At 37.8% G+C, this 21,710-nt stretch overlaps 2 protein-coding genes across 7 annotated transcripts in view; one reads left to right on the top strand and one right to left on the bottom strand.

The window, feature by feature from the left end:
* Window positions 1-21,710, bottom strand: part of LOC126321776 (uncharacterized) — a 165,369-nt gene that overhangs the window by 103,915 nt on the left and 39,744 nt on the right. The window lies entirely within an intron of this gene.
* The window catches only part of LOC126321732 (protein regulator of cytokinesis 1-like), a 208,369-nt gene that overhangs the window by 147,361 nt on the left and 39,298 nt on the right, over window positions 1-21,710 (top strand). For all 4 annotated transcript variants that reach the window (XM_049994214.1, XM_049994212.1, XM_049994210.1 and 1 more), the window contains exons 9-10: window positions 7,843-7,990; window positions 15,316-15,474. In XM_049994214.1, the coding sequence (XP_049850171.1) occupies window positions 7,843-7,990; window positions 15,316-15,474 (307 nt within the window). The remainder of the gene's footprint in view (window positions 1-7,842; window positions 7,991-15,315; window positions 15,475-21,710) is intronic.

The raw sequence follows: 21,710 nt of genomic DNA, 5'->3' as shown, positions 1-21,710 counted from the left end.
TTTTTTAGATATTTCCTTGTTTGCACTATTGTTTCTAGTACTGTAGCTGTGAAGACAGATTGTCAAATAACGTCTTAACTTACCCTTGATACCTCAAAATTCATCAGGGAAAAAAGCTAAAACTTGTCTGGAAATCAGAGAATTTCACTTGGGGCAACCCTGGAGTTGGGCTTACGGATTTTGGGGAGCGTGTAGAAGGTGGGGTGTGCGAAGTGTCATAGAGGTGAGTAGGGAAATGGATTTAGGGGAGATTACATTAGATTAATTATTCATTCCATAGACCCACAAAAGAGGAAATCCTCCTGGGTGTGGAACATTTCAGATAAACATATTGCAAAAATGTAATTAGAAAAACTTGTGTTTCCTTAATTTTAATGATCCTCAGACAATAAATAGTAAAAGTATGTACGTGAATTAAAATTAAATTACAGGTTTAATACTTACATCTGATTTCATTAAATCCATCATTCACACAGTAGCTAGTTACTTGGCTATTGCATCCAAGTATTGTCAAAAATTAAAGTAAATTATTCATTTCAATGATCCTCAATTAAGAACAGTCAAATTATGTACAAGGTTTAAAATTAAACTTCAACTATTTACAGACTTAAGACTCATCTGCTTTCCGTACATCCATCTCTGCTTTCCACACATCCATCATTCACACAGTAGGTAGTTACTTGGCTGTTACAACCAAGTATTGTCAAAAATTAAAATACAATAAATTTTTGTTAAAATGGTCTGCTGCACTTGTCGAGAAATTCATGGATGGAATAGGAGGAGTTGGCCACCAAAAATTCTTTTAAATTATGTTTAAATTGTGCCTTGTCTGAAACTAAACTGTTAATGGTTGCTCTTAACTTATTGAAAATAGGCATTGCTGAATACTGGACTCCTTGCTGGGCAAGAGTAAGTGATTTTAAATATTTATGTATACTGTACTTATTCCTAGTATTGATACTGTCTACTAAGCAGTTAGTTGGAAAAAGAGGGGTTCTGGGAAGGGCCTAAGGCTTTAAGCAGGGATTGAAGTTTATGTTGAACTTTCGGGATGGGATCATTCTGGCAGATTTTATAGGTGTAGTAGTCAAATAATTGGCAGAGGCCCTCTGTAAGGTAGTCACTTATATTCATATCAGTAATAGTGGAACCTTTGTTTACAGATAGAATGATTAGGTCTGGGTTTGTTTTGAGGTTGTGTATGGCTGTCCATTCTTCTGCTTAAAGGTTAGTGTTCTTAGGAAGGGACCTGAGGAAAAATGGTTGAGGCCAAGTTGAAGGTAAGGAATTCCTGGGAAGTGACCAGGGGGTGGGGAGGGTGGAGGGAGAATCCTGATTGGATGGCATTATGAATTGGGAGAGGCAGGGTGCATTGTTGGGATTATGTTGGATTTAGTTGGATGGATTGGTGACAAAGATGTGTGTCCATTGCGGGGATTGGGATGAGAGGAGCAGGTCTTTGACAAGTCTAACATGGTTAAATTTGGTAAAGATGAGGCCTTCGGATAGGACTGAAACTTGTCGCACTGGGGATTTTACTGGAAAGGTTCAGAACATTGTTACGATAGGTTTCGGATCTGGATTTGGTGGAGTGGTGGTAGGGAGCTTGAGTGGGGGGAGGGGGAGGCTGCCACCAAGTTGAAAAGATCAGCTAGGCAGGGTCTGAGTGCTGTGCAGAGTTGATGAGGAGGAACACAGTGGTTGGATAGTGGTATCCCAAGGCAGCCGTAAGATGTCAGCAGGTTGGTTAACTTATGGAGGTGGTGTCTGGAATGCTCCAGGTGCTGGAGAGCAAGGGATTAAATTTCAGAGGTGTGATGTATGCAGCAGGGATTGCACAGTTTCATTCTCTTGGAGAAGAAGCGGAGGTGGTTGTGGGATGCCTGTACCATAGAGATGCATTTTTGCAATACAGCTTTGGGAGAGTCACGGACTGACAGATTCTGAAAAGGTGAAAATCACTGTGAAAGAAGGGATGGAATCTAGAGGAAGGAATTTTTATGTTTAGACCATTCGGGGAGAGTCCATGGTTTAGGCAGCATTTATGAAACAAAATATGGGAGACTGAATTTTAGTAAGGAAAGGGATATTTTTCTGAAGTGGGTGCAGGAAAATGGAGTAAGGGTCCATTATGGCAGGGATGTCATAAGGAAACACAAATGAGGAGGAAATGGGCAAATGAAGATTTTAGATGGTTGTGAGGGGAGATGGATAACAGAAGAGTAATAAAAAGTACATAAAGTGATGCACAAATACATGAAAATCCCCAAAAATATGTGAAACTGCGAAACCACACAAAAATATGCATAAATTAAGTAACATGACGAATAAAAAGTTATATGGAAATTTAAACAGTGGAAAATCCAGGATGGAATGTAATATGTTGTTTGGAAATTGATCAATTTTAATGTAAAGTCATCAACTGAACGTTGATTTTGAACAGCTCTGTACTTTTAGGCAAGCTCCTATTGTAGGTAGTATGCCCTTTCCTTTCTTTGATCTTCAATTTAATATGGACTTTTAACTACAGTGCAACTTTTCGTTTTCCTCATAAGCAAGTGTTGCCAGAGGCAAAGAATTGATAAGTGACTAGTAAAAATACCACGTAATACAAAAGATTGAACTCCGCCAGACCTTTAGCTCCCTCTTCTGGCACTTAATTATTGATCCACACTTCATCGATCTTAGAACAGCAAAAGTGAAGAGATACACATACAAATGATAAAAATTGCTCATGGTATGTATAAATACAAATCATCAGTTACTCATCTAGAGAGAAAGGTAATATACATGTACAGAATGAACTTAAAAAAAATGTTCAAATGTGTGTGAAATCGTATGGGACTTACCTGCTAAGGTCATCAGTCCCTAAGCTTACACACTATTTAACCTAAATTATCCCCAGGACGAACACACACACCCATGCCCAAGAGAGGACTCGAACCTCCGCCGGAACGAGCCGCACAGTCCATGACTGCAGCGCCTGAGACCGCTCGGCTAATCCCGCGCGGCCGGAATGAACTTCCTTCAATATTATACATCCGAAAAATGCATGATTTCATATCCAATGAGGACACTAACAATCATGCCATTGAGTCATTCAAAAACAAATTACCATCATTTTCATATCTAGTTTCATTCAGTCCATCCCAAGGCCTGAATGTTTTAATGATAAACATGTTGTTCTTGAAACATTTTACCGTGAATTGACCCACATAATTCCTGGTATCTTACCAAAAGTGTCCCACTGAAGAACAATTCAGTTTTTCTTCTGCTGTCACATGAAAGTCTCCCATTATCATGTTGTAGGGTGCTTTACTTTCATTTATCAGTTTCTGTAACTCTACCTAGATGATGTCTACATTCTCATCAGAATATGATAATGATGGTGCATAAACTTATAATTTCTGTGGAATATCAGTCCTATCTTTTTGAGAAAGTCTCGCTTTTATCCTTGTTATTCTTTTGGTATTTGTAATATATATTTAATTTTCTTATATACCAGAAACTGTACTCTTGAGTCAATGTGAAGCTGTGTTACACTATAGTGAAATGTTTATCCTAGGTTGTATTAAATTTCTTCTCCACTCTCACTGATACTGATGTCAATCGTGAAAAAAAAAGTCAAATATGTGTGGCAGTCAGTAATATAATTGGGTCATTCCATGTCAATTCAACCAACTTGAGAAAATGTTCCAGCTGATAGTCTCAGATTTGGCTGAAATTTAGCACACCAATGCTACCAACTGTGGAACACTCGTGTACAAAATTTTAAGTTCCCTTGCCAATTAGTTCCAGAATTATGGCTTGTGAAAGAAGGTGGCGTGACACAGAAATTGCAACCCGTATCTGGCAATCTATCTTCAGACCCAACTTCATGTATTAATAACTTTGGAACTATTCCACAGAGTCCAATGAACTTTTTACAACCCAGGAACATCCACTTAGAGAACACACTCTATGAATCAAAACACCAACAACATATTTCTGAGAAAAAATAAAAAATTCCAAAATGTGATTAAAAAATCTAATACGTTAAAAGGTACAGATTGTAGGTGCCCTCTGTGCTAAATATAATTCACTCAAAAAGGGTATAATTTATTTATTTATTTATTTTGTAAGCTTAATGTGGCCTAAACACACACAGAACTCATCTTGCCCATATCAGTCACACAAATAGAGTTAAATGCACATGAAAATACAAACATTTGAAAAATTACCTGAAAAACATGGATTGTGTGGTAGCACAAAAGGGACAAGTGATATCCAAGCCAAATTTCAAACAATGCATAAATAGACCATAATATAATATGTGGGAAAATTTCAGCTTGTTATTGCAAGGCATTTGTGTGCAATAAAAATTGACAGAGATGTATTTGGTTACGTTTCTTTTAACAAGATTTATCAAGTAATAGTGATGATGCAGACAGCTTGTTTCAGATAAAGCTGCAGCAATTGTTGGGAACCATTAGGCAACAGAAAGTTAAACAATGGTAGCTTTCAGGGACAGAATGAGTCATTGTTAGGCAGGAACAACAAAGGAAACAAGCAACAATTACAGGTTACTCCTGTCTTTAAGATTCTAGTTCAGACTGGTCAGTTCTGTTGTGGAAAGTCAGTATGGAGGCAGAAGAGTGTACTGGTGGTGCTTTTGTTCAAAGAGGTTGCAGTATTGGTAGAGCACAAGCATCTAGATGTCATAAAACAACATATGGAACAAAATGTGGCATTGACTTTGTACTGTATAATCTGGATGAATCAGACCAAGATTTGTTGCTATGGAGATCCGGGATACACCCTATGGGCACAAGGAGTACAGTTCCAGGAAACTTTAGTGTTTGTTATCATCATATGAAAGTGTTTCTGGATAAGTATTCTTTCCTGCAAAGAAGTTGTTTTGATCCATTTCAAATTCATAAGAAGACAGTGAAGTGTAGCCTCAGAGAAATTGATACAAAATCAATATTGAAAGTGAATCAGTGCATCGGACTTAACATGAAACGAGGACAAAAGTAATGTTCCAGGTGTGTTACACTGCTAAAAAATGAAGAATATTCTGATAATTTACATGACAGTGACGAATAGCGTCAGCCCCCTACAACCACAGTGGATGAGCAATTAAATACTTCAGTGACTGCTCTTGGTTTGTCTCCCATGAAGATACACAAAGTTGGGAAAAGAGATAGGCCCATCTATGGTAGAAAAAAAATACAAGAAGCTCAAATGGAATTATAACACATAATAGCTGATGCACTAATGGTGGAAGAGGAAGAACTATCTGCTCCAAAGGATCAGAAATCATGCCAGAAATGCTCTGATTTGGACAAAATGGTGCATGATTTCAAAGAAAAATGTGCCATATCCACACGGCAGAAAAAAGTAGCTATTCTTACTCTTGCACCTTCCAACTGGTCTACTGACTACACTGCAAAGGAATTCAATGTTTCTACATATATGGTAAAGGAAGCTAGGAAATTGATAGCAACCCAAGGAGTGCTTCCACGACTTCAGCAGGCTCAGGGTAAGCAATTCAGTTCAGAAATAAAGGTGCTGCTAGTGTCAGAGTTTTATGAAAATAACGACTACAGCCGAGTAATGCCTGGGGGGGGGGGGGGGGGGGGGGAAGGATAATTTGAAACAAGATGAAATTATAGTAATACTAGACTTTTCCGAAAATATGCATTTATAGTTCAAGATGCCATCCAAGGATATCATTGGGACAACGGTCAAGCAACTCTCCAGCCATTTGCGATTTACTCTAGAGGTGAATCAGGTGATGTGTCTGTCATGGACCTGTTTTACTGACTGTTTAATTCATGATGCCATTGCAGTTCATGCCCACATTCGCAGTGTCATGGCATATGTGAAAAACAAGGTGCCTCACATATAGTTTGCGAAATTCTTCAGAGATGGGGAAGCTAGTTAGTACAAAAACTGTAAAAATCTCAAAAATTTATGCGTGCATTACCATGATTTTCAGATTCACGCAGAATGGAATTTTTTCACAAACTGTCATGGTAAAAATGTATGTGATGGTAGTGGTGCTACCATGAAACGCATGGCATCACGAGCTAGTCTGCAGCACCCTTCAGAAGGTCACATTCTAACACCTCTTCAATTATTTACCTGGGTACAGAAAAATATCTCTGGCATACAATCATTCTATGTTTCAAAAGATAAGTGAAATCAGTCGAAGAGTTGGCAAAAAGCAGACTAGAACACGTTAAAACTGTTGCAGGCACAAGGAGCCATCATCACTTCTCTGCAGCAGACTCTGACAATGTGCAGATGAGCAGGCTGTCCAGTTATAATTATAGGTTCATGCACAACATGTCTCTTCACGATGTGTCTGACTCAGGATTCAGAAGCAAAAGCAGCATCATACAGCCAAGTTGCTATGTTATTGCTGTTTATGATGACAAATGGTACTTAGAATGTGCTGCCGAGTGCTGTGAAGCAGAAGGTGATGTATTTGTGAACTTCATGGCACCAGCAGGACCAGCAAGGTCATTTCATTGACCATGTTTGGCAGACAGGTGCTGGATTCCTTTTGAACATATTCTTATGGCAGTTCTAGTTCCTACCACAGTGTCAGGAAGACAGTACAATTTGCCACTCAATGTACAGAGTACAATAGCTAAAGTGTGGGAGTACTTCTGTTCAAAGCATAGTTGACTGGTTTTTAGCCGTAAACATTAATGTTAGGTTGTGTTAATAAGTCTATATGTTGTTGCTTAGTGATTAAACAGTTGTTGGAGAGGATAAGAAGAGACAGAACAGTTTACAATATGTTTTTACAAAATTGTGTTGTGGAACAATGGCCACATCACCAAATACATCTGTCAACTTCCATTGTAAACAAATGTCTTGCAGTAACATGCTGAAATTTTGAGATATATACCATTATGGTCTACTTATGCAGTGTGTGAAAGTTGGTTAGGATACCATTTGTCCGTTTTGTGCTACCACACTTCGAAAACCCATGTTTTTCAGGTAATTTTTCAAATGTTTGTATTTTCATGTGCATGTAACTCACTTTTTGTGACTGATATGGGAATGATGAGTTCTGTGTGTGTTTAGACCACATTAAGCTTACCACATAAAAAAATTATACCCTTTTTGAGTGAATTATATTTGGCATAGAGGGCACCTACAATCTGTACCTTTTAACGTATTACTTTTTTTAATCACATTTTGGAATTTTTTATTTTCCCTGAGAAATATGTTGTTGATGTTTTGATTCATGGTGTGTGTTCTCTAAATGGATGTTACTGGGTTGTAAAAATTTCACTTTACTATGTGGAATAGTTCCAAAGTTATTAAGACCTGAAGTTGGGTCTGAAGATAAATTGCCAGATGTGGGTTGCAATTTCCAGGTCACCCCACCTTCTTTCACAAGTCATAATTCTGAAACTAATTGGCAAGGGAAACTAATACTTTGTACATGAGTGTTCCACACATGGTAGAATTAGTGTACTGAATTTCAGTCAAATCTGAGACTATGAGCTAGAGCCCCTGGTTGAACTGACATGGAATGACCTAATTGCTGATCGTATTAGGAATACTAATTACTAATAAGACCAAAGCAAAAAGAAAATGCAACAGTTTTATTAATTTGGCTGGTAGACCAATGCAGCAGCCCATAAAAACAAGTCTGGCTCATTCTGCTTCCTCCACATTTACTCGCAGAGGCAGCTGTCAAAGAAATTCTTGCACTGTGTAGTGCACGCATTTCGTCTTTCATGCTTTTAAAGTCAGTTGTTAAAGATATTAGTAGGTTAATTTATAAATGTGTGATTTTATGATATGTTGTGTGAGATTTGTCTGTCTTTATTATTTAAGGTGTCTCCTGGACCTTGCCATGGAACATAAAAATCTCTGGGAAAAATTTCTCTCACTTGAGGAAAAATCTCATGACAAGGATAGGTTATTCAAGAATCGTGGAGGTGAGCTGCTGAAGGAGGAAAAGGAAAGAAATCGCATTCAAAAGGTTTGTCTCAGTCCTCAGCTTAGCTTTCTTTAACTATAGTTTGCCACTTTCTTTATAAGTTACAACCACAACTATTGAAATCAGAGATTTTCTGTTCTCTTTTAAGATTTAAGCTCATTATAAAATAACTAAAAAGAGAGGGAGGAAAAAAGGAAAGAAATATTAAAATTCAGTTATTCGTACGCTTGTCTGATTGTTTCTATTTCCTTTTAAAACATCTTCAAAGCAAATGTAATGACTGAAGAAATAAACTACCTTCTTGCATCCAGTAAGCAGTGTACAAAGGCTACAACAATGATACAGAGTCCATCAGACAATTTGCAGAAAGTAAAAATTAGCTGATCAGAATGTTTGGTATGTGATTTCCTTAACCGTACCACACTTTCGCACCATATCTTAAATACTATAAAAGAGGAAGTGGGATGGAATCGAGGTTGGCAGTCACAATTTACAATTAAGACAATTTATTGACATTAAGCCTTGTACGGAATTTGACGATTACAAACTGTGGACAACCCACTAGATAAAGCTTTGCAAATACAGTTAGAAAACCAACATTCTCGGTACTCAATTAAACAGTCCCATATGAAGTAAACAGAAACTTCATAAATTCAAACTCCCATATAGGATTTTGCTCAAAATATAATAAAAAGAATTACCAGTAATGGGTGACTTAATGACACTTTATATCAGTGCCAAGCTAAGATCCAATTACACAATATGATAGAACCACTTAAATAAAAAAAACTACAGCAGAAACACTGATCTATAAAAATAAATGTTCACGTGCTCAGTCACGTTAATAAAAAAAATTTATAGAAAGTGCTGCAAAACACTGCCAAGCCTAGACCTCGGACGACATTTCACTCCCCACCAAGGCGCTCGCACAACTGAAGGCTTTTGCCTGAATCACAAAGACTTTCCAATAACTCTGAAACATAGCAACACTCGGCAGAACCTTTGACTCAATATATGGGTAAGTGTGTAAAGGAACACGTTACACTACTGACAAAATCGCAACTTTGACCTTAAGTATTTTATGCATGGACAACTGTGCAGACAATGAAAGCAACAATATAAAATCATTTGATTACAAGAGACACAAAGCACTATTAAAACTTTTGAGAAAACTTTCAAATAATGGCCACCACTTAACTAGGCCAACTGAACTCTTCCACACCATCTTAAAGTTAGACTATGTAAGTCTCATCACAGTAGTAAAGTTTAAATGGCTCTGAGTGCATTGGACAACAAAATACAACTACGACCACTTACTTCATATCACATACACAATATGAGGGAGCTTCATTTGAAATTTTATTCTCAGCAAAGTCACAGAACTTGTATCTCCAAGCTGCCCTTTTCGCCAAAATGCCCAACCAATTTCACACCACAACATGTAACGATCATCACGCTCATTTGGTAGCCGTTGACACTCATCTCCCAGTGATTGTCACGAGATCTTGAGGGTTACCCGTCGAAGGCTAACAACCAACTCGCTTCGCCCGCCAACCCAGAAGGTAAGACATGTGAAAAGCAAAGATAACTTAGCTCAATCCCAATCAGTCTCAACAATACATGAACAAAATAACACTAGTGCCCCCCCCCCCTCGGTTCAACTTTATCATAAGAAGTCAGTGGCTGGCAGCTTGTGGAGAATGGCTAAGAAACTAGAAGTGTATTGATGTAAGATTTCTTCACTATGAATCAGAACGTAAGTTTGCCAATAAATGACTGTCCAGTTCTGTGAACCATTCAGAGCTAATCTAGATTCTTATTCCTGTAGGACAGGAGGTAATAAGCAGACCACATGCTAGAGTAAATCTCAGAAGCCAGCAAGAGTAAATCTCAGAAGCCAGTTCCCGCACATCAACGTACCAAATCCCACTCTGTCAGGTACTAAGATTATAAATAATCAGATGGCATGCCCCTGATGTACAGGTGCTACAACTTCTCATTACAGTAGCTTCCTTTTGCGCCACCAAACAAAGGGGTATGTTTCCCCTATTTTGTACAAGAAAGGGTCTGTAAAACTATCTGAGCATGTGCATTCACATGCATCTCAAGACAGCTCCCACTTAACTGTTAGCTTCAAATATCCAACTGATATGGATTCTGCTAACCATTGCAACATCTGTTAGAACATATGTCCTCATCTGTTGTGCAAAACCATTGGTATGCTGCACAGTACAGTCCATCAGAATTGTTGCATCCTAGTTTTTTTTCCAGAAACATGCTCCTTAGGTCTTATCATCATATGCAAAAGTGGATGATCCCATTGCTCCATCTTGTATTTGAACAGCTATGCAGCTTCCAACTCTTATGGTCCATTCCATTATTCAGCTTCTGCTAAACTTCCAAACTTTGGTTCTGAACAGAAAGGAGGTTAACATGTAAATCAAATGATTAATAGCATTACTTTTTTGCGGGCAATATATCATGCTTTGACTAGTGCAAGAAAAAGTGAGGTAGTGCCTTGGCTAGTACAATGGACTCACATTTGAGAGGATGACGGTTCAAAATACCCGTCCGGCCATTCTGATTTAGCTTTTCTTTGGTTTCTCTAAATTGTTCATGGCAAATACTGCAATGGTTCCTTTAAAAGGAAACAGCTGATTTCCTTTCCCAGCTATCCTTTTAATCGAAGCTTGTTGTGGTCTCTAATGGCCTCGAAGTTGACGGTACGTTAAACACTGATTTTCCTTTCTTCCTTGCTAAAGCAAGCAATTCTGTGCATTGATTCAAAACGTTTCACTGTGTGTTCTTTGGATCCCACATAACGTTACATTAACAAAATTGAGTTCTGATTATAGTTTCACCTTCACCTGGAAAGGCAATGACTCACCTTTACCATACTGATGTATGGCACACACACCCAAGTAACAGAACTCAATATTAACTGGCCTTTGAGTTATGGCTCTTCTTCTGGCAGAAAGTACAGTCACAGCCACCCAAACACACACTGCCTCTGCATCTACATGATTACTCTGCAGTTCACAATTAAATGCCTGGCAGAAGGTTCATGGAAACACTTTTAAGCTACTTCTCCACCATTTTACCCTCAAACAGCACATGGAAAAAAAGAACACTTAACTCTTTCCCTGCGAGCTCTGATTTCTCTTATTTTATTATGATGATACTTTTCCTTATGTAGGTGGGTGCCAGCAGAATATTTTCACACTCTGAGGAGAAAGTTGGTGATTGAAATTTCATGAGAGAAGATCTTGCCGTAGTGAAAGATGCCTTTGTTTTAATGACTGAAACCCCAATTTGTGTATCATATCCATGGCACTCGCTCTCCTATTTTATCGTGATACAAAACGAGCTGCCCTTCGTGGAACCTTTTTGATGTCGTCAGTCAGTCCTATCTCATGCAGATCCCACACTGCACAGCAATACTCCAGAAGAGGATGGTCTAGTGGTGCCTAAACCTGTTACATTTTCCAAGTGTTCTGCCATTATTCACTGTGATGGTGACACTGATCATCAGAGAGCAGTTGCCTGAGTTCATTCATCTGGGACAGGGGCAGGGAACAACACAGGGGGGGGGGGGGGGGCTAATGGGGAATGATAAATAAGTCAGTGGCTATACAATGAGATGGAAAGAGTTTTGTGACGGTAGAGCATATATCAGATGTATGGAGATATAGAAATACTGAGAGGAAAGTTGAAGGGAAGAAGGTTAGAGTGGGGAGAAAGGAGAGAGGGAAGGAAGCAGAGAGAATGCCCACTTGGAGGAAGGGGGGGGGGGGGAGAAGAATGGTGGGATGAGGCAGTACACATTCTAGACAGGGAGAACTGTGTGGACGGTCACAGAAGAGAGAGGGGGAAAAGGTGAGCTGAGGCAGAAGAAAAAGGTTAACAGAAATTTAGGCCAAGGAGATTTCGAGAACACAGGATATGCAGGAGAGACAGTTCCTACCTGTGTAGTTCAGATATACTTGCGCTGGAATGGAGTATCCAAATGGCACCAGTAATCAAGAAGCCATAACTCATTTGAATTGCAGTATACAGCATTTTCAGCAGTTCCAGTTTGCCACAGTTTGGCGGTAGCCATTCTTTTGAGTAGATAGTAGGTTACCTATCATGCTCACATAGAATGCTATCCAGTAATTGCAGCATAGTTGATATTTAACATGGCTGCTTTCATACATGACCCTGCCTTTTATTGGGTAGGAAATGCTGCTGAATGGACTATGGTACGCAGTGGTGTTTGAGAATATGGGACAGGTCTTGCACCTGGATCGTCCACAAATGAACAACCTATGGAGTGCAGGATCATGAGCAAAATTTGAATAGGAGAGGAAAAGGAGAGTCTGTAGGTTGTACAACTGATGAAACACCACTTCAGGTTATGTAGGTAGGATCTGCATAGAATATCCCACATCTCAGGGCATGTGAGAGGTTGTCAAAGCCCTGGAGAAGAATGTATTTGAGCTTTTCAAGGCCAGCGTGGTACTGGGTGATTAGAAGAGTAGAGGAGTGCTGGTCGGTGACTGATTAACAGGTTTACTGGTGTCAGAGAAGCAGATGGCACAGGAGTTATGTTTATGGGTGAGCTAGGTATGATATTTAATAAAAGAAGACATGGTCTGTAGTGAAGACAATTTTTATTTAAATTGTACGATTAGCTAATTTCAGGCACATATGGAATATTATGTATTACATGTCGTAATTGCCAAATTATTTTTCACTGCACGTAAAAAGGAGATGTTACATTCCATTCTTACATTGTTAATGGGTCCTTATTAACATGTCAGCTTTAATAATCATATTGGCAACTTTGCTCTAATTACTACACCTTGACAACTAAAGCTGCAGCTGAGATACATGGGCGGGGTGTTGGCCTACAGCTACAAGGAATGGCTGGTTTTCATTGATGGCAGTGCAGAAAAAAAAATATGATCTCATGTTCCTTTAATGGAAAATTAGGAAAGCTCAGTATACAGTCATGGCTAGCAAATTTAAGTGCTACCATCCAGTGCCTTCACCGTTGCTTTCGTTGTTGTCATCAGGCAAGTATTGATTCTGTTGTTTCAGCAGTACATGCAGATAAACAGTTCCACCAATTATTTCAAATATACGCAGCTCTTTTGCACAACATGAATCAGAACAGCAAGTATCTGAAATCAGTGCTTACAAGTGAATGAGTTTCTTGTATTTAAGAATACTAGTACACAATAAAATGTCTTTTCACATGAAATAAATTCCAAGTAAGTTACATATGTTCTCAGAAAGTGTTTCCTTTACACATATTTACATACTTCCTTAGAATTTTGCTTATTAATTCTCATGTTTCAAAGATTATTTCTGAAAGTAATTGTTGAGAAATAGCACTGCTCTATTTAAGAAATGCAAAGTTACTACTACCAGCCAAAAGTCTTAAAGTGCCAATAGTTGATCTTCAGCATGACACTGTTCTGCTTTGAAACCAATAGAGTCACCAAGCTCAGTTGTGTAATGAAACTGTCGCAGTCCTTCTCAGATAATTATGAAGTTTGTCACTATCCAGTTTTCTCAATGATGCCATATGACTAAAATGTTTTCCTTTCAGTAATGATTTTTTTTGGGCCACATTATCTGTTTCACACAAAGAGTTTCTAGCAGTGCTATCAGAGCAATACCAACTTTCTTTTGTTTCAATAGAACAAGAGGTGTGGCACATGTACATGTGTATTTCTGACTGAAGCCAGGATAGGGCGTTACGTCAGGTTGTGTGGATGCAGCACATAACTTTGTCAGGTGTGCTGTCAGTCCGACATGTCAGGTCATCTCTAACCACCTTTGTTCCCTCAGCATTGCTTGATTCAATTAGACTACATACGATTACCCCTGTTTCACCTCTGTTGATGTCCATCATGTAACCTCATTTCAAGACACTGTCCAAAACCTTTGTTGATTAGCATAATTATAGTGTCATTGTCTTACCTGTACATTTTTATTCTTCTCTTTGTACTTCAATTTGTTCTCTGTATTTTCTGTTGGTTTCCTTTACTAGTTGTTCAATGTACAGATTGAAAAACATTAGGGGCTACCTTCTCAACTATTGCTTTCCTTTCAGATCATTTGATTTGTAAAACTGCAGTCTGACTTCAGTACAACCTTTTGTTCCCTGTATTTTATCATTACCACCTTCAGAATTTAAAAGGGTGTATTCCAATCAACATTGTCAAAAGCTTTCTCTAAGTCTGCAAATGCTATAAACATAGGTTTGCATTTTATTAAGCTATTTCTTGAGATAGGATCAGTGTTGCATCAAGTGTTCCTACATTTCTCTATAACCCAAACTGATCTTCCCTGAGGTCAGCTTCTACCAGTTTTTCCTTTCTTCTATAAATAATTCATATCAGTATGTTGGAACCATGCTTTTTTAAATTGGTAGTTCAGTAATATTCACATTTGTCAAGACCTGTCTTCTTTGGAATTAGAATTATTACAGTCTCATTCATATCCAAGGATAGGTAATTGGTCTCGTACCTTGTATAACAGGTGGAATTGTTTTGGCATTGAGCATTCTCCCAAGATTCTCAATAATCCTGAGGGAATTTCATGTATTGTATAGACCTTGTTTCACTTAAGTCTTTCAGTGTTCTGCCCAATTCTTCTCACAGTATTATATCTCCAATCTTGTCATTATCTATTTCCTTGCCTTTCTGTAATAGGCTTTAGTAGGTACTTATTTATGGAGTAAGAGAGAACGTTGAGATGTTTTTCACTAAATGCCGGAACCTACATGTCATATTAGCTAAAAGTCCCTCCCCCCCACCCCCCACCCTAACCCCCAACACACACACACACACACACACACACACACACACACACACACACACACACACACACACACAGAGAGAGAGAGAGAGAGAGAGAGAGAGAGAGAGAGAGAGAGAGAGAGAGAGAGAGAGAGAGAGAGAGATGTTCAGCAAAAGCTGATTTAGTTGGATGCTTGAATTGAAAGTAATGCTAGTTTTCTTTACATCAGGATATGCCACATTCACAAAGTAATAATATATACCCAGTTTTCAGATTTTTGCATAAATTTTGTGGACCTCAGAAGTCATGACCAATTCATAGATGAAGTACAACATAGTTTCTGTTCAATTACCATCCTTACGCAGTTCAGTGCGGTACGTGATGTGTGTGTATATTTTGAATGTTTCATTGAAACCTTTGTATATGTAATTCATGAAATCTTGCAAAATGTATGGCAATGAACTGAAAGTTTTTAAACCGTATCAACATAAGATTGTGGTTGTCAATTCATTGTGTTAGTATTAAGGCACAGTATTTTGAATATGCAGAGAAAATAATTATTTGTGTTTCTATAGGAGCTTCCAAAAATTGAAAATGAAATTAAAAAACTAGTTAGAAAGTATGTTGAGCAGCACAATGAGCCATTTTATTTTTACGATGAAGACATTAATGAAAAAATAGAGACGCTATGGACCAGCTTGAATGAAAGTCGGCAGAAGTACAAATCTTCATGGGTAAGTGTAGCAAAATGTTGTTACTAACAATTATGAAAACGTATTAGTTTTGGAATGGTGATTTATGTGCCAATGGGGATTCGCACAATTTATTTAACTAAATGAGGTCTGTTACTGATACAGTGAAAGCTGTTTTAAGTCAGCAACCCAGAGTCCAGTTCCCACAGTACCAGTTCTGCTAATAACATTCAATCCCCAACAAAACCACTGTAAACCAAACTAGTATGCAGATCACCACTCACTTCACTGATCACATATTAATTGATTCAGATCAACTGTGGTTTGGTTTATATACACAAGTCTGTCATGGTCTCGTCAGAGAAGGGAACTCCCAAGGACAAATTTTGTCTGGGTAGTGGTACCATGGGGATCACTATAAATGTGCCAACCGATCAGATTTCATAGTTATGTTGGTAGCACCATTAGAGTAAAAGAAGCTATTTTAGGGACACCTGTGAAATCTTGGAAAAACCTGGAAATTTTTTTCGTCTGTGAGAAATCCAGGAATGTTGTAGAATTCTGGGAATTTTTCATTGTTTTAGTTTTCAATTAAATTGTAATTTTGACTGGTAAGAATTGATACTATATCAGAGAATTTCGCTTTAGCCTACTACTGCAGAATTGTACTGTAGGAAAAAAAAATGCATGCACAAGACAATAACACCAAAATTAACTGTGGTTGCCAAGAATATTTATTTTAGTGCTTTCATAGAACACAAATTATACAGTAATGATGCCAGAACATAAATTATACAAAAAAAAAAGTTTTAGGCCAGTTCATGAGCAATTTCGCTCATAATTGGCTTTTCTATGTAAACCTCAAAAATGCTTGGCAGAACATGTTTTCAGCCAGATTACCCATGAAATGTTTGGTGCACAGCAGTGAAATTTATCATTGTGCTTCTCAGAAAAATTCAGCTGCTGCAATTTAAGCTATGCTCTTATGATTCTGCCTAACCACACCCTTGGAAAAAACAAAATTTTTTGATGGCTAACATTATATGTGAAAGCTTAGCTTCTCTTATAGCTGTACTGTATGTGTATTAATTTAAACCATTTACTTTTCTTATTTGTATGTTCACACTACTTAACAGTGATGTTGCTGTTGCCTTAACTGCATCATGTGTCCTATGCTCTATGCTCTGAATATTAGCTGTCAGTGGCTGGCAAGATAGTCTCATGAGCTATGACTGGCTGACAAAAGTGCATCGTAGTCTCAATTTCAGTGCTTCAGAAGAAAATATGCAATGTACATGTTGCTTTGCATCAAAGAGCTTTCCAAAACATGTTTATTGCTAAGTTTCATTTCTGAAAGTGCTGGTAAGTTGTACCCCCTGGTGTATGAAACCTTTACTGTGTAAAGGATTGATAAGTTTTACAGCTCTGATAGAATGTATATTGTCATGTAACATGCAAAAAATATGAATATACTTTCACCTAGTGTATAGTGTAGTTTCACTCGAGGAAAAGTGTATTTTTAACCCAGAAAAATATGGTTATTTTTCTTTTTTTATTCATTTATGCACCCTGTGTTAATGAATGTGTGAATAGTAGAGCATAAACCACAGTATAAAAATTAACTTTATTGATCTTCCCTGGAGATGACTCAAGTCGTTCACAATTGGGAGGCAGAGATGTTTTGATGTAATACAATATTTTGTGGGCCTTGTCAGTCTCAAATCTATTTTTTGCCATTGAATACCATAATTAATCATAAACTACGTGTTTCGCGTTTGTATAATGTAAATTTCTTCATCATCATGTAACTATGCAAGCAAACTTGTCTCTTTATTTTTAGGATGCAAATAACTTCATGACTAGTTGTGGAGGGATGTCTCATATTAATTTATTTGCTACCCTTTCCTTACTTAAATATTGTATGTGCTGTAATTTTTCTAATTTTATCAGTACTAAACATATCTTACACACACAGCTTTTAATCACTTCTTTGGATTTAAGAGCCTTGTATACATTTTGGGTCTAATCTTTTATCCAGTCATACGTAAAATAAAGGGAAAGCAACCACTCACCTAGAGTTGAATGATGCATGATGAAGACACACACTCAACAGAAACAGATTCCACACTAGTTTTTGAGCTCTTGCTCTTTCTTTAGCAAAAGTACACACAGTGACAACCACACAGACACCCAAACATACACACCCCCAACCATGACAAAACTCTGTATTCTAATCAGATACAGTGTTACACGATTTTGTTTATAACATAACTACTGCAGTCACTGAAAAACTTAATGAAAAGTGAAGTGAGGTAGTTCAACATGTGTTGTATTCATCAATAACTTACATGCCCAGTGTGAAGATAGAAAGCAAACCTCTAGCTATAGGAAAATGAGCTACTTGCACACTTACCACAGCCCTTTCATGGGACGATATAATGTGTAAAACAGACTACTCTTCTTGGACATCCAGTGTTAAATGTCTGAAGAATGGAACTAGTTGGCAGCTGAAAACTGAAGGTGAGAACTGCCTAATTACTGGAGGCAACTGAAACTGGCCAAGTGTGGATGTGTGGCTGTTTAAATCTGCTGCTTGGCATATTGATTGAGGTATATGATTCATCAATAGATAGTACATAATAGAATTTTCCATAGTCACTTGTGTCATGACTTAAGATTCAGACATTCTGATCAGATCTGAATAACCATGCTCCTGTTCTTCCTAGCTGATTTCTTTTCCTTTGCAGTGTTTTCAATGCTACAGCCAGAGAGAAAGCTGGAATCCTTGTCAGGTCTATTTAAGCTTTTCCACACACACAGGCAGATAACTCTGATCAGATACGTATAATACAATCTCTCTCTCTCTCTCTCTCTCTCTCTCTCTCTCTCTCTTTTTCCTTCTGCAAGATCACTGCAGTTGTTTTGAGTGCCAGTTTTCCATGGCAACACACCTCCAAGCCACTGTGTTGAAGAACAAGTAACCCACAGTAGGTGAAAATGCTTAACTTGTTCTGACTTTGCAGATATACTGCACCCATGTATCTTTTCTTACCTGCACATAATAATAGACCATTTCTCCCATAAGATGCTGTCTAAAACTTGACTATTAATAAAAACAAATATTAAATATCACAATCATCTTTCATCATTTAGGACAACAGAGGATGTAACCCATAAATTTCCCCAAAATGATGTGTTACACCTCAGAATGTGCAGTGCACTCCATTTAGCGAATATGTATGTGCACCACACTTAGACTAGTATCATACGGCACTAGTGTTGTGTGGCACCCTTCGTATACAGTGGCTGGCAGAGACAAGCAGCACAAGGACTAATGTCTTCAGCATTCTGGATGTCAAGTGCACAGTACAATATTGAACAATAAGTGATTAAATATTATGAAATAGCTGCCTACCATATGCATATCAGTAGAAATAGTACAGTTTATTTGCAATGTCTGCTTAGAAACTGGTTGAGATGTACATCCATTTGCTGGAACAGAGATTTCTGTTTTTTTTTTGAAACTGATCATCATTGTCCAGATGGGGCATTTCTTTCCAATCAATCCTTTTAAAACTACTATTCTTACAGTATGTTCCATGGCTGCATGTGGTACTACATTCCTTGTAGAAAAGTTGAACAGTTCAGAGGTACACAAACAATTTGGATGATTTCATTCATGGTGTGGTCATGAGCCATTCTATCACATCTCACATCGACCCACAAATAAACAAACCTGGTCACTGACAGTGGTGGAAGATCACAGGGGGAGGGAGAGAGTGCCCTTGAAATATTCAGAGCTGTGGCCCTTCAGTATCTAATGTGAATCTGACATAAGCTGTTCTATTAAGGGTGCAAATTGGATTCTTCACACAATGGCTTTTTCCCCCTGGTTAAATTAACATCTTAATGATCAAATCTTCATATGTATTGTATTTGTCTTTCTTATTGCATCGTAAAACATCCATAGTTTCTTTTTTCGTTGATGTACAGGATCATTTAACTAATTACCTTGGTAAGGATAAGTTAATAACAAGCATAACTATGAAGGTATTTCAAAGCAGTTGAATGAGAAACATGAGTAGAAGAGTTATATTCAATAAGAAAAATTTCATCTTTCTTCAGAAAGATGTGCATGTCTACAAAGATGCTTCCACTATGGAGTTTTAAGAGTAATTGTTTGGAACATCTGCCCTATTAATCAGCTTTTCCACCTTGTTTCCACATGTGAAGAAATTTTACGCTAATGAATAAGTTATGGCAGCCACAGTTGGGAATTTTTTAGGTCCTCTTGAATAAAGATCACCGATGAAATTTATTCGATGGAGTTGTTCTGCAGATTCTATTGACCTAACAGATGACTAAATTTAAAAACCTTGCATAACTAGCCTAAGTTTTTACCTCTTCCATCCTTGTTAAAGTCACAGGACATGTAGTTTAGTAGAGTCTTGGTGTCTAGAGTTCTTCATAAATTTTTCACAACAGTACAGTGTTCTGTTCTGTTTTGTTTTCGTTGTTGACTGTTTTCATTTGTACACATTCTAAAAATGAGTGCTGTACCAGAGGAAAGGAAATGTATGCCATGAAATGTTATGTTAGAAGCACTGAAGTGCCAAGGAAATTGATGCCTAGGAATGTTAAATTAGAAGCGTTGAAATGACTTGACAGAGGGAAACAACTTTAAAAACTTGGTTTCAAATGTGATGTTGGCAAAGTTACTGTTGGTGACTGGCAAAGAAACTGACTTAAATGGAATGGATTTCTTCAAAGAAATGCTCTGAAGATTCTTTTCACCGAAAAACTATGAAGTTTTCAAAACCAAGTGGAGCATTGTTCATGTCGTTTACACAATAAAGACAGAAGGAAGCTCAGATTTCTGGCCCAGTCTTGCAGGCGAAAGCCTTGATTTTTAGAAACCAGCTGTAGGTGGGAGATGGTAGTTTCGCTACTAGTGTGGGATGGCTCGACAAATGGAGGAAGAGGTATGAAGTGCATCAACTAGATGTCTGCATAGAAAAACACTCTGATGACTCCAAAGCCATTTTGAGATTTATTAGAAAGTTCTAAGAAATCATAACTAAAGGAAATGTATCGAATGAACAAATTTACATCTTCCACTTGTTGGATTTGATTTTGAGAGTTACCAGAAGAAATTGCTAAATGGCGAAAAAGAGACAGTGTGCAAAGATTATGTCAAACAGCAGTGCCAGTCAATGTTTCATTGTTGTGAATCTAGAGTTTTGTTTCATGTTAACTTCTCCTCTTTGACTGTAACATGAAAACTTTTGGATTACCATGTAGAAATGGACAGGAAAAAAATTAAACATACGTAGAAACCCAAAGCTAAACTTCTGCCATTAACTTTGGAGCACCAATCTTATCTACTCTGTTGACAAAATTTTGCAAGAATGTTTCTCACCACTTGCTGCCACTAGGCATCTATACCTAAATACTATAGGCCCAGTCCCAAGTGAGCGCAAGATTCCTTTATATAATAAAGTTAAAAGAACGGATCCACATATTACAGACCAACATCAGTTTGCTGCAGGATTCTTGAACACATTCCACGTTTGAATATAATAAATTTCCTTGAGACAGAAAGGTTTCTGTCCAGAAATCAACATGGATTTAGAAAGCACTGCTCGTGCAAAACACAGCTTGGCCTTTTGTCACGTGTTACCCTGCAAACCATAGACAACAGGCAGATTCCATATTCCTAGGTCACCAGCTGATCAAAAAGAGACAGTCTTTCACAGTGCTGACCTTGATACCAGCCACTGGTAGTTATACCAATATATTTGACTAATAATGTTCAAAGCTTTTTCCTGATATATAAAATAATTAGTAAAGAAGTATTATAATGCCTAGAATGTTGTAACACACATTCATCAACAATCTTCTGCAAACAACCTTCAGTGAATATGTACAAATCACTGGTCAATGACATCCACACCATACTCCGTAGCATTGTATAAGAGGACAGTTTCTAGTTTTTTCTTTGCTATTTTACTCACTGCTACCTCAGGATGTAGTGCACTAAGAATGATATTCTTTTCTTCGTGACGCACTGCCATGATGCACTCTTACTTATCATTGTTCTTAAAGACGATTGTAGAATGTCGGTCATACTTGTTTTCCTTCACACAGTTTGGGAGTTTTCAGTGAATTTTTTGCCTTGTTCCCACTTCTGTTAAAGTTTCTTGGCAAACTGAAGGGATGTGAAGGATTTGTCTGTTGTTACATTCCTCCTTTTGTATGGAAGTGGCTCTATGAGCCAA

Source organism: Schistocerca gregaria, chromosome 2 (assembly GCF_023897955.1).
Source record: "Schistocerca gregaria isolate iqSchGreg1 chromosome 2, iqSchGreg1.2, whole genome shotgun sequence".
NCBI classification, from domain to species: Eukaryota; Metazoa; Arthropoda; class Insecta; order Orthoptera; family Acrididae; genus Schistocerca; species Schistocerca gregaria.
Note: the sequence above shows the minus strand (reverse complement) of the source record. Positions and strands in the feature narration are given on the sequence as shown.